Source organism: Eriocheir sinensis, chromosome 1 (genome assembly GCF_024679095.1).
Source record: "Eriocheir sinensis breed Jianghai 21 chromosome 1, ASM2467909v1, whole genome shotgun sequence".
Classification (NCBI taxonomy): Eukaryota; Metazoa; Arthropoda; class Malacostraca; order Decapoda; family Varunidae; genus Eriocheir; species Eriocheir sinensis.
Genome location: NC_066509.1, coordinates 7,680,587 through 7,698,698, shown reverse-complemented (window position 1 = coordinate 7,698,698; position 18,112 = coordinate 7,680,587). Strand labels below are relative to the sequence as shown.

The following is an 18,112-nucleotide window of genomic DNA, read 5'->3' as shown; positions in this document are numbered from 1 at the left end:
TTTCCGTGCAAGGGAGGATAAGATGACCAGAAGTTTAGAGGAATGCAGAGAGAGAAGGGAAGGTGGATAAAAGTGGAAGTGGAGAGGGAAGTGGGTGAAGCAAGCGGCGCGGTGGACTGGCAGTGTTGCGTGTGTGGAGGTGTAGGCAGGTAGATAGAAAGGTGGAAGAGCCCAGCAGGAAGGGGAAGAGTGGAAGGTGGAAGTGCAGGAACGTGAGGTAAAGAAGTGTATGAGAGTGTAGAATAATGAAGTGTAAGGGAGTGTTTGGAAAGGAAGTGTAGGTGGGTGATGTGTCGGGGGGGGGGGGGGGGGGTAGATAAAGAAGTGTAGCTGAGTAGTGTTGGATAAGGAAGTGTAGAGTAAGAAAGTGTGGAAGGATGATGATGTCTTTCGGCCACTCCTCTTGACTCATTTGTAGGAGCAGTGAGTAGAGGGCTTTTTTTTCCTTCATTGTTTCCTTTTTTACTGTTTCCTCTACTGTAAAAAAAAAAAAAAAAAAAAAAAAAGAGCATAGAGGGGTGTTGTGAAAGAAAATGTACTTTGGTGTTAGTTAAGGGACTGTAGAGAGGTGAAGGATGGAATAGACTAGCGGATATTGAGAAAATTTGAGAAGTGTAGGAGAGGAGGAGTGCACTGAAATAATTAAAAGGGAAGGGGGAGGAATGTAAAAGGGTGTAGGAGCAAAGGGATAGTATATAGAAATCCCTTGAGTGTGTCTAAGAGGTGTTAAGTAGGGTGTAGAGGCGTGGGGTGTCTGAGAGGTGAGGTGTGGTGTAGGCTTGGGAAGAGGAGAGGGTGATGTGAGGGGTGTAATGGGAGGGAGGTTAGGGGGTGTAAAGGGTGAGGTTAGGAGGGAAGGTGTATGCGTCTTATGGTCGGTAGCTATAGGAACGTATATGAAGGAACGACGGAAGAAAAGACAAACAGAAACAGAGAGAGGTTAAGGCAGTGTAGGCTTTGAGAGAGAGAGAGAGAGAGAGAGAGAGAGAGAGAGAGAGAGAGAGAGAGAGAGAGAGAGAGAGAGAGAGAGAGAGAGAGAGAGAGGGGGGGGGTGAAAGGGAGTGGGTTATGGGGTGTCAGGGGTGGGGGGTAGTGGGGGTAAGGTGCGTGCTTGGGGACATGAGCAGCCACACAATTAGGCAGCGGGCGAGTTACATCCATACACGCGGGTCTTGCTTTAATTAAACACCATTGTTGTACGTCTCGCCGCATTTATTTCCCGGTGCGCGGCGGAGGAGGAGGAGGAGGAGGAGGGGGAGGGGGAGAAAATGAAGGGGAAAGTGTGATGTTTGTGGTGAGAATGGTGGTGCGGCAGATGGGGGAAAAGGTTGTGTCGGTGGCCAGGTGGAGGAGGAGGAGGAGGAGGAGGAGGAGGAGGAGGAGGAGATAGTGGCGGAATGAGGAGACACAGGAAGAATTGGTGTTAGTATTTTTTTTGTTGTCTGTGTGTATGTATGTGCCAGTCTATATAGGTGGAGGAAGAAGAGGGGATGGAGAAAAAGGGAAGAGATGGAAGACGAGGAGGAGGAGGAGGAGGAGGAGGAGGTTATTCACTGGTTCGGAATAAGATTAACATAACTCCTCGAAGGAAATGAGAGTGTAGTAGTATCTCCATGGGCGTAACTCTACACGAGAGAGAGAGAGAGAGAGAGAGAGAGAGAGAGAGAGAGAGAGAGAGAGAGAGAGAGAGAGAGAGAGAGAGAGAGAGAGAGAAAGTAGGACCCTCCCCCTCCCTTCTTCCTCTCTCTCCCTCCTGCACGTTACTCTCCACACCTTTCGATTTTACAAGTTTTAACACTAAGAAAGTCCGAGGGAATACCACTCAGGTCTCTCTCTCTCTCTCTCTCTCTCTCTCTCTCTCTCTCTCTCTCTCTCTCTCTCTCTCTCCATCTATCTATCTATCTCTGCCTGATTAAACCTTACCTGCCCATACACACACACACACACACACACACACACACACACACACACACACACACACACACACGCACGCACACACACCGAGCCACCTTAACCTTACCTGCGCTGGACAGTTTTATTTTTATTTATGCTCCGTTTATTTTGCTCCGCCTAAAAGCAGGTGAGGCGCCCGTGATTTACCGGACCACCTCATAACTCCCTGACCTTGTGCTGGGGTCATGAACGGAGGAGGAGGAGGAGGAGGAGGAGGAAGTGGGTGGTGGTGGTGGTGGCTGTAGTGATGTTTAGGCAGGTATACGGAGTGTGTGATGTGGATGTGATGTGGAAGAAGAGGAGGAGGAGAAGGTGGATGGGTGATGTTTAGGTCGGTAGGGAGTGCGTGATGTAGATGGGATGTGGAGGAGGAAGAGGTGGGTGGAGGGTGTGGTTATGTGAGGTTATGTTGGTATAGGGAGTGTGATATGGAAGGGGCGAACATATGTAATTAATCTTTTATTTTTACAGTATAAGAAGCAGCTCAAAGGCAAAAATAAATAATAAGAAAAGACCACAAATCACAGCTCCCATAAAGAAAAATAGAAATGATTGGCCAAAAGAGAGAGAGAGAGGTCACCTGGTAGAACGGGTAGTGGAACAAGTCCATTACTATATATTATTATGAAGGAGGAGAGACAGTAGGTGGAGAGAGATAGCGAGGTGGAGGTAATAAGTTAGGCGAGTAACGATAAATATGAGAAAGGAATGGAAAGGAAAATATATATCGTAAGGTAGAGGGAAATAGCAGTTGAATAAGAAGTTGAAAGAGATGAGAAAGCAGGGTTGATGGAGGGAGGGAAAGAGGGGAAGATAGAAGGAGGACCGCAGGGAATAGAGAGGGAAGTAAAGAAAAATGGGAGATAGAAACCAGAGAAAAGGGAAATGGATTACGAAAGATATAAAAATGACGTAGAAAGGAGAACGAGAGGATGAAAGTGGTAAAGTCAGAAATGGAGGGAGAAAGCAAGGAAATAAATGAAGATAGAAGGAAGGAAGTAAGGAAATAAATGATAATAGAAGGAAGGAAGGAGGGAAGGAAGGAAATGAATGAAGATAGAAGGAAGGAAGGAAAGAAGGAAAAAATCAGGATGGAGTGGAAAAGGGGATGAAAAAAGGTTGAAGCGAACAAGAAAGAAAGAAGGAAAAGTAAAGGAGAACAAAGGAAAGGATAAGAAAATAAAAATAAAAAAGGAAGGAAGGAAAGTTAATAGCGGAGTAAAAGCGAGTGAAAAAAGTCATAAAAAAGGACTTCAAAAATAGAAAGCAGGAAAGTATATGGCAGAGTAAAGGAGAATGAAGTAGAAATAAAAAAAAATACATAGACGAAGGAAGGGAGAAAGTGTGGTTTATGGAGGAGCGGAGAAGCGAAGGAAGGGGATAATAAAAACGACGATAGGAAGGAAGGAACGTGGGAGGAGGAGGGTTCAAAGGCAGCACTCAAGGGAACAACAGGTAAATCTCGGCAGGTAATCCCTCAGAGCAGGTGAGAAAAACTCCACCCTCGCGTGTGTCTTGTGGTGGAACGAAGTGGGTTGAGGGAGGGAGGGAGGGAGGTGGAAGGGAGAGAGAGAGAGAGAGGAAGGGAGGGAAAGAAGGCTGATTGGTTGGTTGGTTAGTTGATTTGTAGGTAGGTAGGTAGGTAGGTAAGTACGTAGGGAGAAAGAAAGAAAGTAAAGAGAAAAAAGAAAAAAAGAAAAAAGGATTGAGGAACGAAAAAAAAGAAAGAAGGAAAATTAAAAGGAAAAAAGAAAGGAAGGAAAGAAAAAAAGGATGAACGAACGGAAGACAAAAGAAGGAAGAAAGAACGAAATAGAGAAAAAGAATGAAGGAAGAACCAAATAAATAAGGAGAGGAAGGAATAAATGAAACTCTGATAATATAGAATGGACCAAGTGAAGGAATGAGGAGGAGAATGGAGGAATAAGCGTAAAAATATATCAAAGAGGAGGGCAGGAAAAAATGAGAAAGAAGAGACGGAAGAGAAGGGAAAGGAGAGCAAATAAAATAAAATAATGAAAAATAGGAAGAAAAATAAACGTGATCGCAGAGGAAAATTGAGTTAATCCGAAAGAAAAGACAAACAAAACAAAGAAATATGAGAGAGAGAGAGAGAGAGAGAGAGAGAGAGAGAGAGAGAGAGAGAGAGAGAGAGAGAGAGAGAGACACCACAGACATCACAGCACAATAAAAAAAAAGAAAAAAATATATTAAAAGCATAACAGTAAAGAGAGAGTGACGATATTAAGGAGAGAAGAGGGAGGAGGAGGAGGAAGGAGAGAAAGGAAGAAGAGGAAGGGGGGGAGGGAGGAAGATGAGGAGCTAAGAGGCAGGAGGAAACAAAGAAGGATGTGCGGCGAGAAAGAGGAAGAAGAAGAGGGGAAAAAAAGGGTTAAGGAAATTACCGGAGGAGGAAAAAAATAGTGAAGAGGAAAAGGAAGTGAGGGACGGAGGAAAAAAAGTAGTTAAAAGGGAATTAGAAGAGAGAGAAGATGAGAAAGTATGAAGAAGAAATTTTGGGGGGGTCGGACACACACACACACACACACACACACACACACACACACACACACACACACACACACACACACACACACACACACACACACACACCACTTTATTGTTATTGTTATGAGAATTGAGTGCGGCGTGTGTGTATATGTGTGCGTGTGTGTGTGTGTGTGTGTGTGTGTGTTGATGTAGGCCTCCGTTTAATTCGAATTAGTTATACATACATAGTTTTAATCACCTTTCTCCACCCCTCCTCCTTCTCCTCGTCCTCCTCCTCCTCCTCCTCCTCCCACTCTGATGCACTCACTCCCTTCCTCTCGCTACTCCCACCTACTCCCCTTTCTTGAACCACCCTTCCCATCCTCTCCCCTCTCCCCTCCCCCCCCTCCCCCCGTGGATCAAACTCAGTTACCGGGCAGTGTGTGGGGGATCACCGGGGATTACCCAGGCTCCTCCCCGGATTATATGCTTTCCCCTCCCCATCCTATCTCCCCTTCCCCCTTTCCCTTAGTGCTCCCCATGCTTCACCTTACTCCCCTCTTACCGGGTTTTGTCTTTCCTCCCCTTCCCCCCCTAAAAAAATATGTCCATTCTCTCCTCCATCCACTATTTCCTTTTCTTCCTTTATCCATCCCGTTCTCTGCAATCCTCTCATCCCCTTCCTATCCCCATTTCTTCACCCATATCTTAAAATATATCCATTCTCTCCTCCATCCACTCTCTCCTTTTCTTCCTTTATCCATCCCGTTCTCTGCACTCCTCGTATCCCCTTCCTATCCCCATTTCTTCACCCATATCTTCTCTCACTATACAAACCCGTCGCCTCCCTTCACCCACAGCTATCCATTCTCTCTCCTTCATCCATTCTTTTCTTTCCTTCCTTCATCCATCCCCTTCCTTCATCCCTATCATTCCACATCACCCACATCATCTCTCTCTTCCCTCCCCTCACCCCATCCACCACCCTCACCCACCCCCACCAGCACCTTCGCATTTCTTCACCCACATCATCCTTCACCCGACGCATCTATCAATCTTGACCTTTTTTTTTTTTTTTTTTTTTTTTTGGTCCTTCCCTCATCTCCCTTTTTTTCTGCCGCCCTCCCATAGCAGGGGCGGAGGCAGGCTGGCGACGCGCTGACAGAGGCTTGTGTTCGGGAGATAAGGAAAATAATGTGAATCTTTAGGAGACTAATTACTGGTGGGGAGGCTGTGGAAGGATGGAGGAGGAGGAGGAGGAGGAGGGAGGAGGAGGAAGATCAGAAGAGGTAGTTGGCCTTACACAATGACCCATAAGAAGAAAAGAACAAGATAGAAAACATGAAAAAAAGTCAAAATTTCTGGTGGAAGGATGGGGAAGGAGGAGAGGAAGGAGGAGGAGGAGGAAGGCCAGAAGAGGTAGTTAGCCTTGCACAATAACCAGTAGGAAGAAAATGAAACTAACGAGATGGAATACATGAAGAAAGTCACATATTCTGCATTATTTCCATTCCATTCTTTCACACCTGGAATAAAATTAATAAAAAAGACATTATTCACAGTTCCGTGGTAATCAAGCTAGTTAGTCTGGGCTCCGCGGGATAAGCCTTCTAATGGGGTGGGCGAAGCTCTAATCACAGGGGAGGAGATGAAACTGGAGTGACTTTAACCAGACTGAGCTTCAAGAGGTTTTGGTGAGCTGCTTGAGGGGCGGAATGAGAGGATGGCGGGGATGGGCGGCACGGGCTTGCTTGGGCTTCCGAGATGGGCTGCGTCTGGGCCTGGAAGTGGTGAAAGTGGTTGAGTTTGATGGGCTAATAACAGGCTCATTAGAGAAGGGCAGGATAACGGGCTGGTCCATGTTGCTATAGTAGGCTTAGTGAGTGGTGGTCTAGGGTGATACAATAGGCTTAGTTATGCTGGCTGGTTTGTCTCGGAGAGGGTTGGATTTTGAAGAACTGATACATTTGTTTGTCATAAGCAGGTGTGTTTGGTGGTCTAGCCCCTTTACAATAGGGTTTAATTAAGGTTGATCTGGTCTACCAAAAGGGACTTAGCCATGGTAGCTTTTGTTAGAGATTAAGGACTTTCAGGCAGGTAGCAGCGGAATCCTGTTTCTAAATGGTCCCTCCAAGCGAGAGAAATGAGAAAAAATCACACCTCACACAAACCATTTCATAATATATATCAAAGCATTTGTGATCAGATTATGCATCATATATTTTTGGGGGTTTATATCATGGCACAAATTTGTCCCGTCGCTGCTACACGGTAAAGCCATAAATTTGGCCCGTTGCTGCTACACGGTAAAGCCACAAATTTGGCCCGTCGCTGCTACACGGTAAAGCCACAGATTTGGCCCGTCGCTGCTTCACGATAAAGCCACAAATTTGGCCCGTCGCTGCTGCCGGGTTAAATATGTTTCTACGTAGATGATATGTTTGATAAGGGATGATCTGGACTACTATATTGGGCTTAGTTAGTCAGGCTTTACTTGGAGGCTTAGTTTAACAGGCTGTGATGGGCTCTTAAACTTGTATGAAAGAATCAGGGCGCAATTGGCGGGTGTTAATCAAGGAAATTGGCTTAGGTAAGGCTGATATCGACCTCTGAAATAGGCTTAAATTGGTTGGCTGAACTTGGATACGGGAGGGGCTAACAGGCTTTATTGGATTGTTAAGTTTATACGCAGGAAACTGGAGGGGATGGTCTGCTTCATTCTAGGGCTGGGCTAGGCCGGGAAAGGCTAGGACTGTGGGCTTGTATGTTATTAAGTCTCGGAACGGGCTTTTGAGGAGGGGCTGGCAGGAGGCTTGAGGTCATATTATGCTTAAACACTTTGACGCCCAAGCTCATATATGTAGTTGACAAGGCTTTCGTCGGAGTTTCGGCTTTTCCAGGGGTAGTTTTTATGACCCTAGTTTGACCCCTCTTCTGTACCATGAACCTAAAAACACTCATTAGAACCCGACTGATCTACTTTTTAGGCCTTTGGAAATAGTTGATGTGAGAGTCTGAATCGTCTGGGCTGGGAAAGACTGGGACTTGTAGATTGTTAAGACTGGGAGGGGGACTTGAGGGGGCTTGGTATGAGGGCCACGATGGGGGAGGGGGGGGATGGGAGTCGTGTGCACTGGTTTAAAGAGATGAGTGACAGGCCTCCCCTTATTTAAATTTGGGCTTTGGGGGAGTTAGTCCTTAATTCAGAGCACTGTTTGCCCTGGAGATGGGGTGAAGGGAGGCGAGTCAAGGGGTCAGGGGGTGAAGGGGAAGGGAAGTAGGCTCAGGGTGGCTCTAATACCCTTATTCAATTCACTTAGGCCTATATACATTGAGGGGAAAAGGGGAAGGGTGCAGGAAAGGGGAGGGTCAGGGGAAAGATACTGGCAACTACTCCCCTTGCCCCCCACAAACAAAGGGGAAAATGTGTACGAGGGGATGAAGGAGTGAAGGGACGAGGAGGAGGAGGAGGAGGAGCGGCGGGTATGTTTCTCACCAGCAAGACTGACATGCACCTTATTGATAGAGTGTTGTGGAGTGGTGACGCGAGAGAGAGAGAGAGAGAGAGAGAGAGAGAGAGAGAGAGAGAGAGAGAGAGAGAGAGAGAGAGAGAGAGAGAGAGAGAGAGAGAGAGAGAGAGAGAAAGGAGAAGAGGAGGAGAAAGAGACAACAAAAAAAAGAGTTGGAGTTGGTACTGGTGGTGAAGGTCATGGTCGTGGTGGTGGTAGTAGTGGAGGTGTTGAAGGCCGTGGTTGTGGTGGTCGTTGGCGAGTCGTGGGCATCGTAAATGGTCGCCGATGACACTCCTGCGGCCGGAGGTAAACACGGCGGGCAGGAATTAGGCTTCGAAGGGCGGCGAGGAGGGCGAGTCGAGGAGGCTGCGATGACGATCAGAATAAATTATGGAGCTGGAGGAGCGTCGAGAGAGAGAGAGAGAGAGAGAGAGAGAAACTGAAAAAAAGAAGAAATAAAAATAGAAGCAAGACAAAATATAGTAAAGAAAATGAGATAGAGGAATGAGGATGGGAGAAGAGAGAGAGAGAGAGAGAGAGAGATGGGTGGAGGATAGATTGAAATTCGTTGGCAAGCAGCAAGAGTATTTCTTCTCCACGTTCTTTTTTCATCTTTCCTCCTCCTCCTCCTCCTCCTCTTCCTCCTCCTTATTTACTTAGCCAGGGCGTATGTGTTATTCCGTCACCATTGAGGAAAATTGCGTTGCTTTGCGTATAGTAATTTACATTTGCAAACTAGATTTTATAACTTCTTCCCTCTGCAACGATGTTTTCTCTCTCTCTCTCTCTCTCATTTCCTTTATCTCATTTCTTCCTTCCTTGTGCTATTTCTCCTTTTATCTTCGTTTCTTCTTTTATTTCAGTTTCTCTTCCTCCCTATCTTTTTTTTTTTTTTTTGCTTCGTTTTCTTTCATTCTGATCAAGGTTTCCACTTATTCTAATGCCGTTTTTCCTTCCTTCCTTCCTTTTCCTTCCTCTCCAGTTTTCCTTCACGCATTCCTTTGTGTTTATTCATTCTTGCAGTTTATTATTATTATTTTTGTTTGTTTGTTTATTTTGATATCTATTTTGGTTCCTGTATTCGTCTCTTCTTGCTATTATTGTTTTTTTTTTTATTGAATTATTTGTTCTTCCACTAATATATATTTTTTTATCCCATATTTCGCTTCCTCTGATATTTTCTTCTTCCTTCGTAAATCTTCCTTTTCTTTTTTGTTGATATTTTATTTTTCTCTGTAGGTTTTTCTTTTCTTTTTTCTTTGTCGCACGCTCCTTTTTTTTCCTTTCCTTCCTTCCTTCCTTTCTTGCCTTCTTGCTTCTTCCTTCCTACATTTCTTCTTTTCTTACTGGAAGTGTTTGCTGTCTCAAGATTACTCTCCTTTCTTCACCACTGCCTCCTCCTCCTCCTCCTCCTCCTCCTCCTCCTCCTCCTCCTCCACTCAAGCCTCCAACCCTTCGTGACGTCTTGTGCCTCTTCTCCTTCTTTTATCTTTTCTTTCTTATTCTCATTTTTCTTTTATGTTTTTATATTTTATTTTTGTCTTCGTTTATTATTATTTTTTTCATTTTTCTCCATCTGATTTTCACGTCTCGCTTCTTGTGTCCATATTTTCTTTTTCTTTTCGTGGCTTTTCGTTTCGTTTTTTTTCTGATTCTTTCTTCTTTCGTTCTTTTTATTTCCAGTGTTTTGTTTTTTTATCATCTTTTTTTTTTCTTTCGCAAGACTCGTTCTGTGAAGCCGTCACACTTACACTCTTATCTCCTTTTCCTTCCGTCTCCCTCTTCCCCCATCGTTGCTTCCTCCTTCCTTCACTTTCCTTTCTGCTTTTCTACTTCCATCCTCCCTCTCCTTTTACTCCCTCCCTTTTTTCTTCTTTGCCTTCTTCCACACCTTCTTTCTTTTCCCCTTCTTCTATCCCTCTTATTTTTTTCTCATCTCCCTCTATATATGCCTCCTTCCTTTCCTTTCTCCCCTTCCTTCCTCTCTCCCTCCTATCCTCACCCCCTTCCCTTCGTCCCTTTTACTTCCTCTATCATTCCTTGCCTCCCATCTCCCATCCTTCCCTTCTCCCCTCCCTCTTTCCCCCATTCCCTCTCTCTCTCCACTTCCCTCTCTTCCTCAGACGACAGCCACAAGAAAGCGTTCCCTTCCGAGAAAAAAAATATGAAAGAAAAAACTTCCACAAGAACGAAATGTCAACAAAAGCTTCATGTTTTGAGGACCTACGAACCTTCCTTTTTCCACCCATTCCTTCGCCTTCCCTTAAAGTCTCCCTTCACCTTCCTTATAGTCTTCCTCTTCTCTTCTTTTCTCACCTCTTCCCTTCTTCTCTCACCTTCCCTCACGTTCCCACAAGAATTCCCTCTCCCCTCTCTCTCTTCCTCTCTTTTCTTTCTTTTTTTCTTCACCTCCTCTTTCCAATTCCAGTTCTCCCTATCCTATTCCTCTTTCATTTTCTCTCGTCTTCCCTTCACCTCTCCTCTTTTCTTATCCTCCCTCCCGTCTATTCTTCCTCCTTTCCCTTTCCTCTCTTTAACCTATCTTCCTTTTCCTTTCTCCTGTTTTCTCTCACTTCCATTCTTCCCTCCTACCATTTCTATACGTTACCAACTCTCATCCTTCCCCTTTTTTTTCCATCACTTACCTTTCGTTCTGTTCCCCTTTCCCTCCTCAACCACTTCAGTCCCTCCCCTCCCACACTCCCTCCTCTTCCTCCACCTCCCTCCTTCCCTCCCCTCGTTTGCTCCACTCTCACCTTCGTCACCCTTAGTGGAGAAAAAGAAGCGAGACGGAGGAAGAAAAAATAAGCCCAAGAACGCCTAACTTGCACGTTGTTAAGGAGTCTGTATTTTCAAGTTTTTATTTTCCTTTTTCTCCAACTTTCTTTTTTTCTTTTTTTCTTTTTTTGAGTTTGTGGTGTTTTATTTATTTTTTTGGAGGTGGTGGTTGTCGGTTTTTCATTTTGAGGGATTTTACGTTTTTTTCCAATTTTAGTGTTTTGTGGGATGAAAAAAGTGTGTGTGTGTGTGTGTGTGTGTGTGTGTGTGTGTGTGTGTGTGTGTGTGTGTGTTATGGTTCGTGAGTGTGTTTGTCTGTCACTGAAATTTTAGTATGTATATCAGAGAGAGAGAGAGAGAGAGAGAGAGAGAGAGAGAGAGAGAGAGAGAGAGAGAGAGAGTTGGAGATCGTGAAGGAGGGGGAGGGGGAGGAGTGGAGGTGAGGATGTGGAGGTGGAGGAGGAAGACCAATATTTGCAAGGTAAAGAGTGTGAAGTCCTCGCTTTGCACGCACACACACACACACACACACACACACACACACACACACACACACACACACACACACACACACACACACACACACACACACACACACACACACACACACACACACTTTTTAATACGCACACAAATACACATACACGGCCATAGCAAGTTCATTAACTGGTACGCATACACACAAACATACGCACACAACGACAAGACAAATGCACATGCAAATATACCTTACAAACACACACACACACACACATGATCGGCTGCAATGAAGGTAATGAGGCGAGTGTAAGATGATGTGGACAGGTGGGAGGGTGGAGGGGTGGATGGAAGGAGAGTTGGAGGTGTGGGTGGACAGGGCAGGTCAGGTTAGGTCAGGGGGAAATGATATCTGGTCGGCGGGAGGTGGAGTACGTGGAAGGTGGAACATGTGCCTCTGAAGATGGTGTTAATGTGGAACTTTACGTAGAGTCAAAGGTGGATGGCGTGGAGGAGTATGTGGAAGTGGATGAAATGGTGAGGAAGTGGGTGAAGACAAGAAATAGAGGAGACGGATTTAGTGGATCGCTGTGAAGGGCAATTTGAGAGTGGAGTTGGTGATTTGGGATGCTTGGTTGAGCAGGTGGAGTTGGGAGATAAAGTGGAGAGGTAGGTAGATAGAGTGGGCAAGTGGAGTGGTAGGTACGTGGGATGAGCAAGTGGAGAGGTAGGTAGGTGAGGTGGAAGTGGAGTGGGCAGGTAGGGTGGATCACGTAGGAGGATGAGATAGGTTAGCAAGGTGGGAAAGTGGATCGAGGCATAGTTGGCAGAACAGGTGAGGTCGTTTGGGTGGCAGCTGGAATAGAGGTGGGCGAGTGGTGTGGAACAGGTATGAGGAGGACGAGATGGGTTAGCAGGATGGGAAGGTGGATCGAGGCATAGTTAGGTGGAGAGGTGGGCAGGTGGATCGAGTGGCAGGTGGTCGTGATGTGTAAAGTGGGTGTCTGCGTGTAGGCATTAGTCGCATGATGGGCCTGGTCGAGATATTACCATAATGGGCTGGGTGTGGCGAGGGGGGGAGGGGGGGAGGGGTCTAAGGTGATGGCGCCCTCCCACGCCCCTCCACACGCCCCCCACGGCTCTTACACGTCCGCTGTGCTGCCCGAATGCCCTCCGTCCTCCCCCCTCCCCCCCTCGCATCCCCATAAGTCACCTAGCATAACCTCTACCATACCTAACACACACACACACACACACACACACACACACACACACACACACACACACACACACACACACACATCACTCCCCTCCATCCCCTACCACCCCTCGTCCAAGAATTCCACCCCTCACCCCCCCCACACTGTCATCGACCTACTCCACCCTAACAAATCACCCAAATAACCTTCTCCCTAATACTCCATTTTCCCTAAACTCACCCTTCTCTCATCCACCATCCACCTCTACTCCACTACCTACCTCACCCATACCCATATCTCCACATCCCCATGAAACGCCTACAGCTCTCACTACTCTTTCCTTTTCTCTCTCTCTCCTCCAATTCTCCAGCCCCTGCCCCCCCCTCCCCCTACACCCCCCCGCGCCCTCCTTGCTGCGGTCATTTTAAGTGTATTCACCTCGTCTGGAGCAAAGTGAACCTGTGCTTGTCTGCGGGCGATGGCGGTCGTTAGCTAATTAGGGACAGGGATGCCGCGTCACGCTTTGCTTGTCTTGGCTCGTTATGAGGCGCTGGAGTCGTGCTGGGGGGTGGTAGGGGCGGGGGGGGAGCATTGGGTGGAAGGGGGCATTGGGGCGGATTGAGGAGCAGGGGGTGGGAGAGGGACAGGAGGCGGAGTGGAGTGGAGAGCAGGAGGTGAATAGGGGGGTTACAGAGGTGGATTGGAGAGCAGGGGGTGGAGAGTGGGACGAAAGTGGACTGGGGGCTGTGGGAGGTGGAAGCGCAGAGGAAAGGTTTAAAGGAGGGAGGTGAAGAGGCTTGAGAACAACGGAATGGGACTGTGGGACATGCGGAATGAAAGGAACGGAAAAAGGGGGCGGAATGATGGGTGTGGAGGAGAGCGTGGAAGAAGAGGAATATACTTACTTGCCCAGCCTCTCCGCCTTCATCTTATCCTCTCATTCGTAGATATCTTGTCCCCGTTTTTCTTTTTCTTTTTTTCTTTTTTACGCTTTGGCCTATTGCGCCGGTAGGCCTCTTCCCGGTGGATTGGTCGGTCCAAGGCTTCTTCCCGGTGGGTCCTGATGGTCGGCCCAGCCCGTTCTGGCGCAGGCGAGTGTTTATAGTGGCGCCATCTTGCATTGGCTCATGCTGCCCTCCCGGAGCTCATCTTTAATCCTATAATCTAGAGTCCGGGTTGATAGGTTGTCTTCTGGACAGCATGTGGGTAGTTTTAAGCCACTCGGCGGCGGCTGAAAAATCCCAGCTTGGTGACACCGGTCGGGGATTGAACTCGCGTCCTCCTGAACGCGGGGCCGTCTTGGTATCTGTTCAGCCACCGCCTACCCATATGGGTGGGTCTTACCGAACTCTTAAAAAAAAAAACTAAACTGCGGCCTCATTTTACCACATACCCCCATAAAATTGATTTCTCTTTTTGGCCACTCTACTCTATTCAGGAGCAGTAAGTAGCGGCTTTTTTTTCATTATTGTTTTCTTTTTTTTTACGCCCTTGCACTGTCTCCTCTGCTGTAAAAAAAAAAAATTAAATTAACACCCCCTAACACTACTCTCCGCACTTCCATCTTCCTCCCTACATCTCCTACATGTCCCCAACACACTACTCTCCGTACTTCCACACCCTCCCCCATCATCACTTCTTATGTACACTGAACACTGGTATAGAAATAGAAGGGAGAATAATGGAGTGGGTGGCGGGGAGGGGAGGAGGAGGGTAAGGGAGTAGGGTAGCTCTCTCTGCCTACTGAAACTCCATTAATAACGTGTGTTGATGTGACGTTAATGTGTAAACAAGTTAATGATGTTGTCTGGGGCTCCGTGTCACTCCTCCTCGACGTCAGATAATGCTGTACTAATTGAACTGATAGTGTTGTTGCAGTGTGTGTGTGTGTGTGTGTGTGTGTGTGTGTGTGTGTGTGTCGTTTAGGTGATGGGTGTGATTGTACTCGGTCGACTGTTCCTCCTCCTCCTCCTCCTCCTTCTCCTCCTCTGGTTCCTCTTCTTTCTCCCCTCTTCCTCCTCCCCCTCCCCTATGCTCCTAATTCATGTGCTTGCGTCCCGTTCCATAATTAGAGAGAGAGAGAGAGAGAGAGAGAGAGAACATATGCCATGGTAGTATGCTTGATGCTGGTTGGGGTCGATCGTCAGGGAACAGAGAAGGATGCAAGGGAAGTGGTCTCGGTGGGGGGTTATGGGCATGAGATGGGGAGGTTTATGGGGCACTTAGTGTGTTGGGGGAGGGAAGGGGGAGGAGGGGGGAAAGTGCTTGCGGTGGGCGGGAGCGGTTGTGGGATGGAGGGACGGAGGGAAAGGGAGTGAAAGAGGATGTGTGCTGAAGGTGAAGGAAAGAGGCTGATGGAAGGAAGAAGGGAGGGTGAGAGGGGATGTGGTTGGGAAGTTAGAGGTTATAGGAGAAGGAAGGTGGTCTGGAAGCTTGGGGGAGAGAGGGAGGGAGAGGTGAAGGGACGCATGCATTGTAGAGGAAGTAGGGGAGGGAAAAGTGGGGATGTAGGGAGAGTGAAGGAAAAAAAAATAAGGGCGTGGATGGAGGGTAAAACAGGACGTGTGTGTGTGTGTGTGTGTGTGTGTGTGTGTGTGTGTGTGTGTGTGTGTTGTATTCCTGGTCCTTTGTTGCTAGCGAATAGAGAGGAAAATGTTTTTGTATTGTGAATGTTTCTCGTGAGCGACACAAATAATGAAGTGAAAAAAATGGTTGAGAAAAATGATGCATGAAAATATGAATAACAATAAAAAACGAAATGTGATGATTTTTTAAGAGCGAATGTTAAAAAAAAATGATATAATGAAAAATCAAATGAGAAAAAAGAAGCGCAAGTACATAATGAAGAAAGGGATTTAAAACTAATTAAGTGTGAAATTGCTCGTGTGTGGGGGGTGGTGGTGGGCTTGAGAGAGAGAGAGAGAGAGAGAGAGAGAGAGAGAGTGTCCGGATCAAACTTGAAGGCCCAATGAATATTTCTCGAGGCAATCTTAAATGTCAGGTCGCCGACACACCGCTACACCCACACCACCACCACCACCACCCACACCATCACCCATACCACCACCACCATCCACACCATCACCCATACCACCCACACCACCACCGCCGCACCCACAGGAACCTTTCAATGTCTCCTGCTGTTGTTCGCCTCATGCCTGACACATGCTGCCTGCCTCCACCCTTCGTTGTACCTGATTCGTTTCACGGCTCTTTCTTCTCCGCATTAAATATCACTTACGAACTTATTTGATTACTTTTTTTACCGATGCAAGTATTTATTTGTCTTTATTTAGCTTGTGTTAGTTGTTTTAATAATACAGATACAGCTGCAACAATAACATAAACAGCATCACCAGTAACAACAACTTATAACAACAAAATGATTTACAGAAACACGATATATCAACATGAGCGGCCATCAATAACACAACTGCCGCTATCGATACCATTTCCAGCACCATTACCACCCTCACCACACTACCACATCCATCACCACCATCACCACACTACCTTACTTCCATCACCACCACCACGCTACCAACATTATTACCCCATCCATCACCACCACTACAATACCACAGTTCCATCTGCTTCACCATTACCAACACCAACAAGCCACCCACTCACCCTTCATTACCTCCTCCTTTCTCACAATCCATCACCACCAGCACTCAACCTGATCCCCGTTTTCTTTCCTTCCAGACCATGGGCAACATCTATAACTTCTGCGAGGTGGGCCTGAAGGTGTCCGGCGTGTCCCCCATCCACGCCGGCGCCGCCCTCGTATTCAAGAACGTGAGTCTGAGCGCCGTGCAGTCCGCGGTCACGGCTCACCACACGCTCCTCTTCCTCGGCACCACCACCGGCACGCTCAAAAAGGTAAGGAGCGTTGGCACTGTTTTGGGACCTCTTGTGTTTCTGTTTTTTTTTCTGTTTTACTCCTCTGCTCTTTTTTTTATTCGTTGTTTTTATTGTTGTTGCCATTTTCTTCTTACCTCTGTGTTTTTGTTTGGTTTATTTTCTTGTTCGTCTTGTTGTTGATGTATTTTTTGTTGTTGTTATTTTCCCCCTCTCCTTCCTACTCCTTTATTTTTTGTCTTGTCTATTTTTCTTCTTCATTTTTCTTCTTGTTTTTCTTATTCTTCCTCTTCTTGTTCTTTCTTATTTCTCTTCTTCTTCTTCTTCTTCTTTTTCTTCTTCTTCTTCTTTTTCTTGTTGTTGTTGTTGTTGTTGTTGTTGTTGTTGTTGTTGTTGTTGTTCTTCTTCTTCTTCTTCCCCCATCCCCTCCCCCTCTTCCTCCTGTCAATATTTTTCATTTTTTCTTCATGTTTCTTTCACCGCCTCCCTGCATCGGTACAGGCGCTCCCAAGGACACGAGGGATATTGGCACTGTTACTCTCTGGTCCTACAATCTCCTCCTCCCTCCCTCCTCCTCCTCCTCCTCCTCCTCCTCCTCCTCCTTCCTTTTTTATGGGTTTCATCAGGGTAGAAGAAGGTAAGAAAGAGCTTGTAAGTAGTTTTTTTTTTTTCGCGTCCTTTTTTTCTACTTTTTTTTTCCTCCTTGTTCTTACTACTCTATTCTCGTATCCTGTCCCTTTCTCGTCCTCCCCATGTCTACATTTCCTATTCTCTCTCTCTCTCTCTCTCTCTCTCTCTCTCTCTCTCTCTCTCTCTCTCTCTCTCTCTCATGTAGTAGGGTTTTTGGCACTTTCCTTTTCTTTCTTTCACGACGTGGACTCCTGCCAATCTCTTTTATGTGCGCCCTTGTGCCTGTGTGTGTGTGTGTGTGTGTGTGTGTGTGTGTGTGTGTGTGTGTGCGTGTGCGTGTACGTGTATTTGTTTGCCAGGATTATCTGAAAGGTAAACTAAGGATGTGATTAAAGTTTATGAGTTAATGTGAAACTGTTTAGCTGAAATTATTAGAGGAACGAGACTGGAAGAGGGTAAGGAGGAGGAGGAGGAGGAGGAAGGGGAGGAGGAGGAGGAGGGAGAGGAAGCGGAAACTAGGAAAATATGAATATGAAGAGAAGGCGGGAAAAGATAAGTAGGTTAGTAGTGTGTGTAAGAGACGACCCAGTTACTCCAGGTGCAAAACTAGGTCGTGAGAGAGAGAGAGAGAGAGAGAGAGAGAGAGAGAGAGAGAGAGAGAGAGAGGGGGGAAAGAGGCGTTAGGGTACAAGGAAAAGGCGAGAAAAGGAAGAAGGGACGATACGAGGGGAAGGTTGAGGAAGGGAGGGGAGAAGGGAGACAGGGAGGAACGTGTCAGGCGTCCCCTCGAGGCACTGGGGACATGAGGGTCACACGTGGGGTGCCAGGACGCCCCTCACCTCAGTGGCACCCCTCATGGCCCTCTTATCGAACTCCCTGGCGGCCCCGCTGAAACAGGTAAAGGGAAGGAAGGAGAAAGAGAAGGGAAAAGGGGAAGGAAGTGGAGGAAGGGAAAACGAGAAGAGGAGAGGGTAAGTGATTGTAAAAGAAGGGGAAAAAAGGGAAGAGGGGAAGTAAGGGAAAAGATGAAGGGGGATGATGAGTAGAGAGGGGAAGGGAAGAGGGGATAAGGGAAGGAAGGTGAAGGGTATAGAAGGGGGGAGCACGGGGAAGAGGGGAAAGTTGAGGAAAAGAATGGGGAAGAAGGGAAGGGAGGGAAAGGCTATAGAAAGGGAGAGCGAGCAAAGAAGCAAAGGGAAGTGGAGGAAGTGG

At 46.8% G+C, this 18,112-nt stretch overlaps 1 protein-coding gene across 3 annotated transcripts in view; it reads left to right on the top strand.

The window, feature by feature from the left end:
- LOC126986813 (plexin-B-like) overlaps positions 1–18,112 on the top strand; it is a 474,607-nt gene that overhangs the window by 135,652 nt on the left and 320,843 nt on the right. For all 3 annotated transcript variants that reach the window (XM_050843318.1, XM_050843394.1, XM_050843224.1), the window contains exon 3: positions 16,115–16,291. In XM_050843318.1, the coding sequence (XP_050699275.1) occupies positions 16,115–16,291 (177 nt within the window). The remainder of the gene's footprint in view (positions 1–16,114; positions 16,292–18,112) is intronic.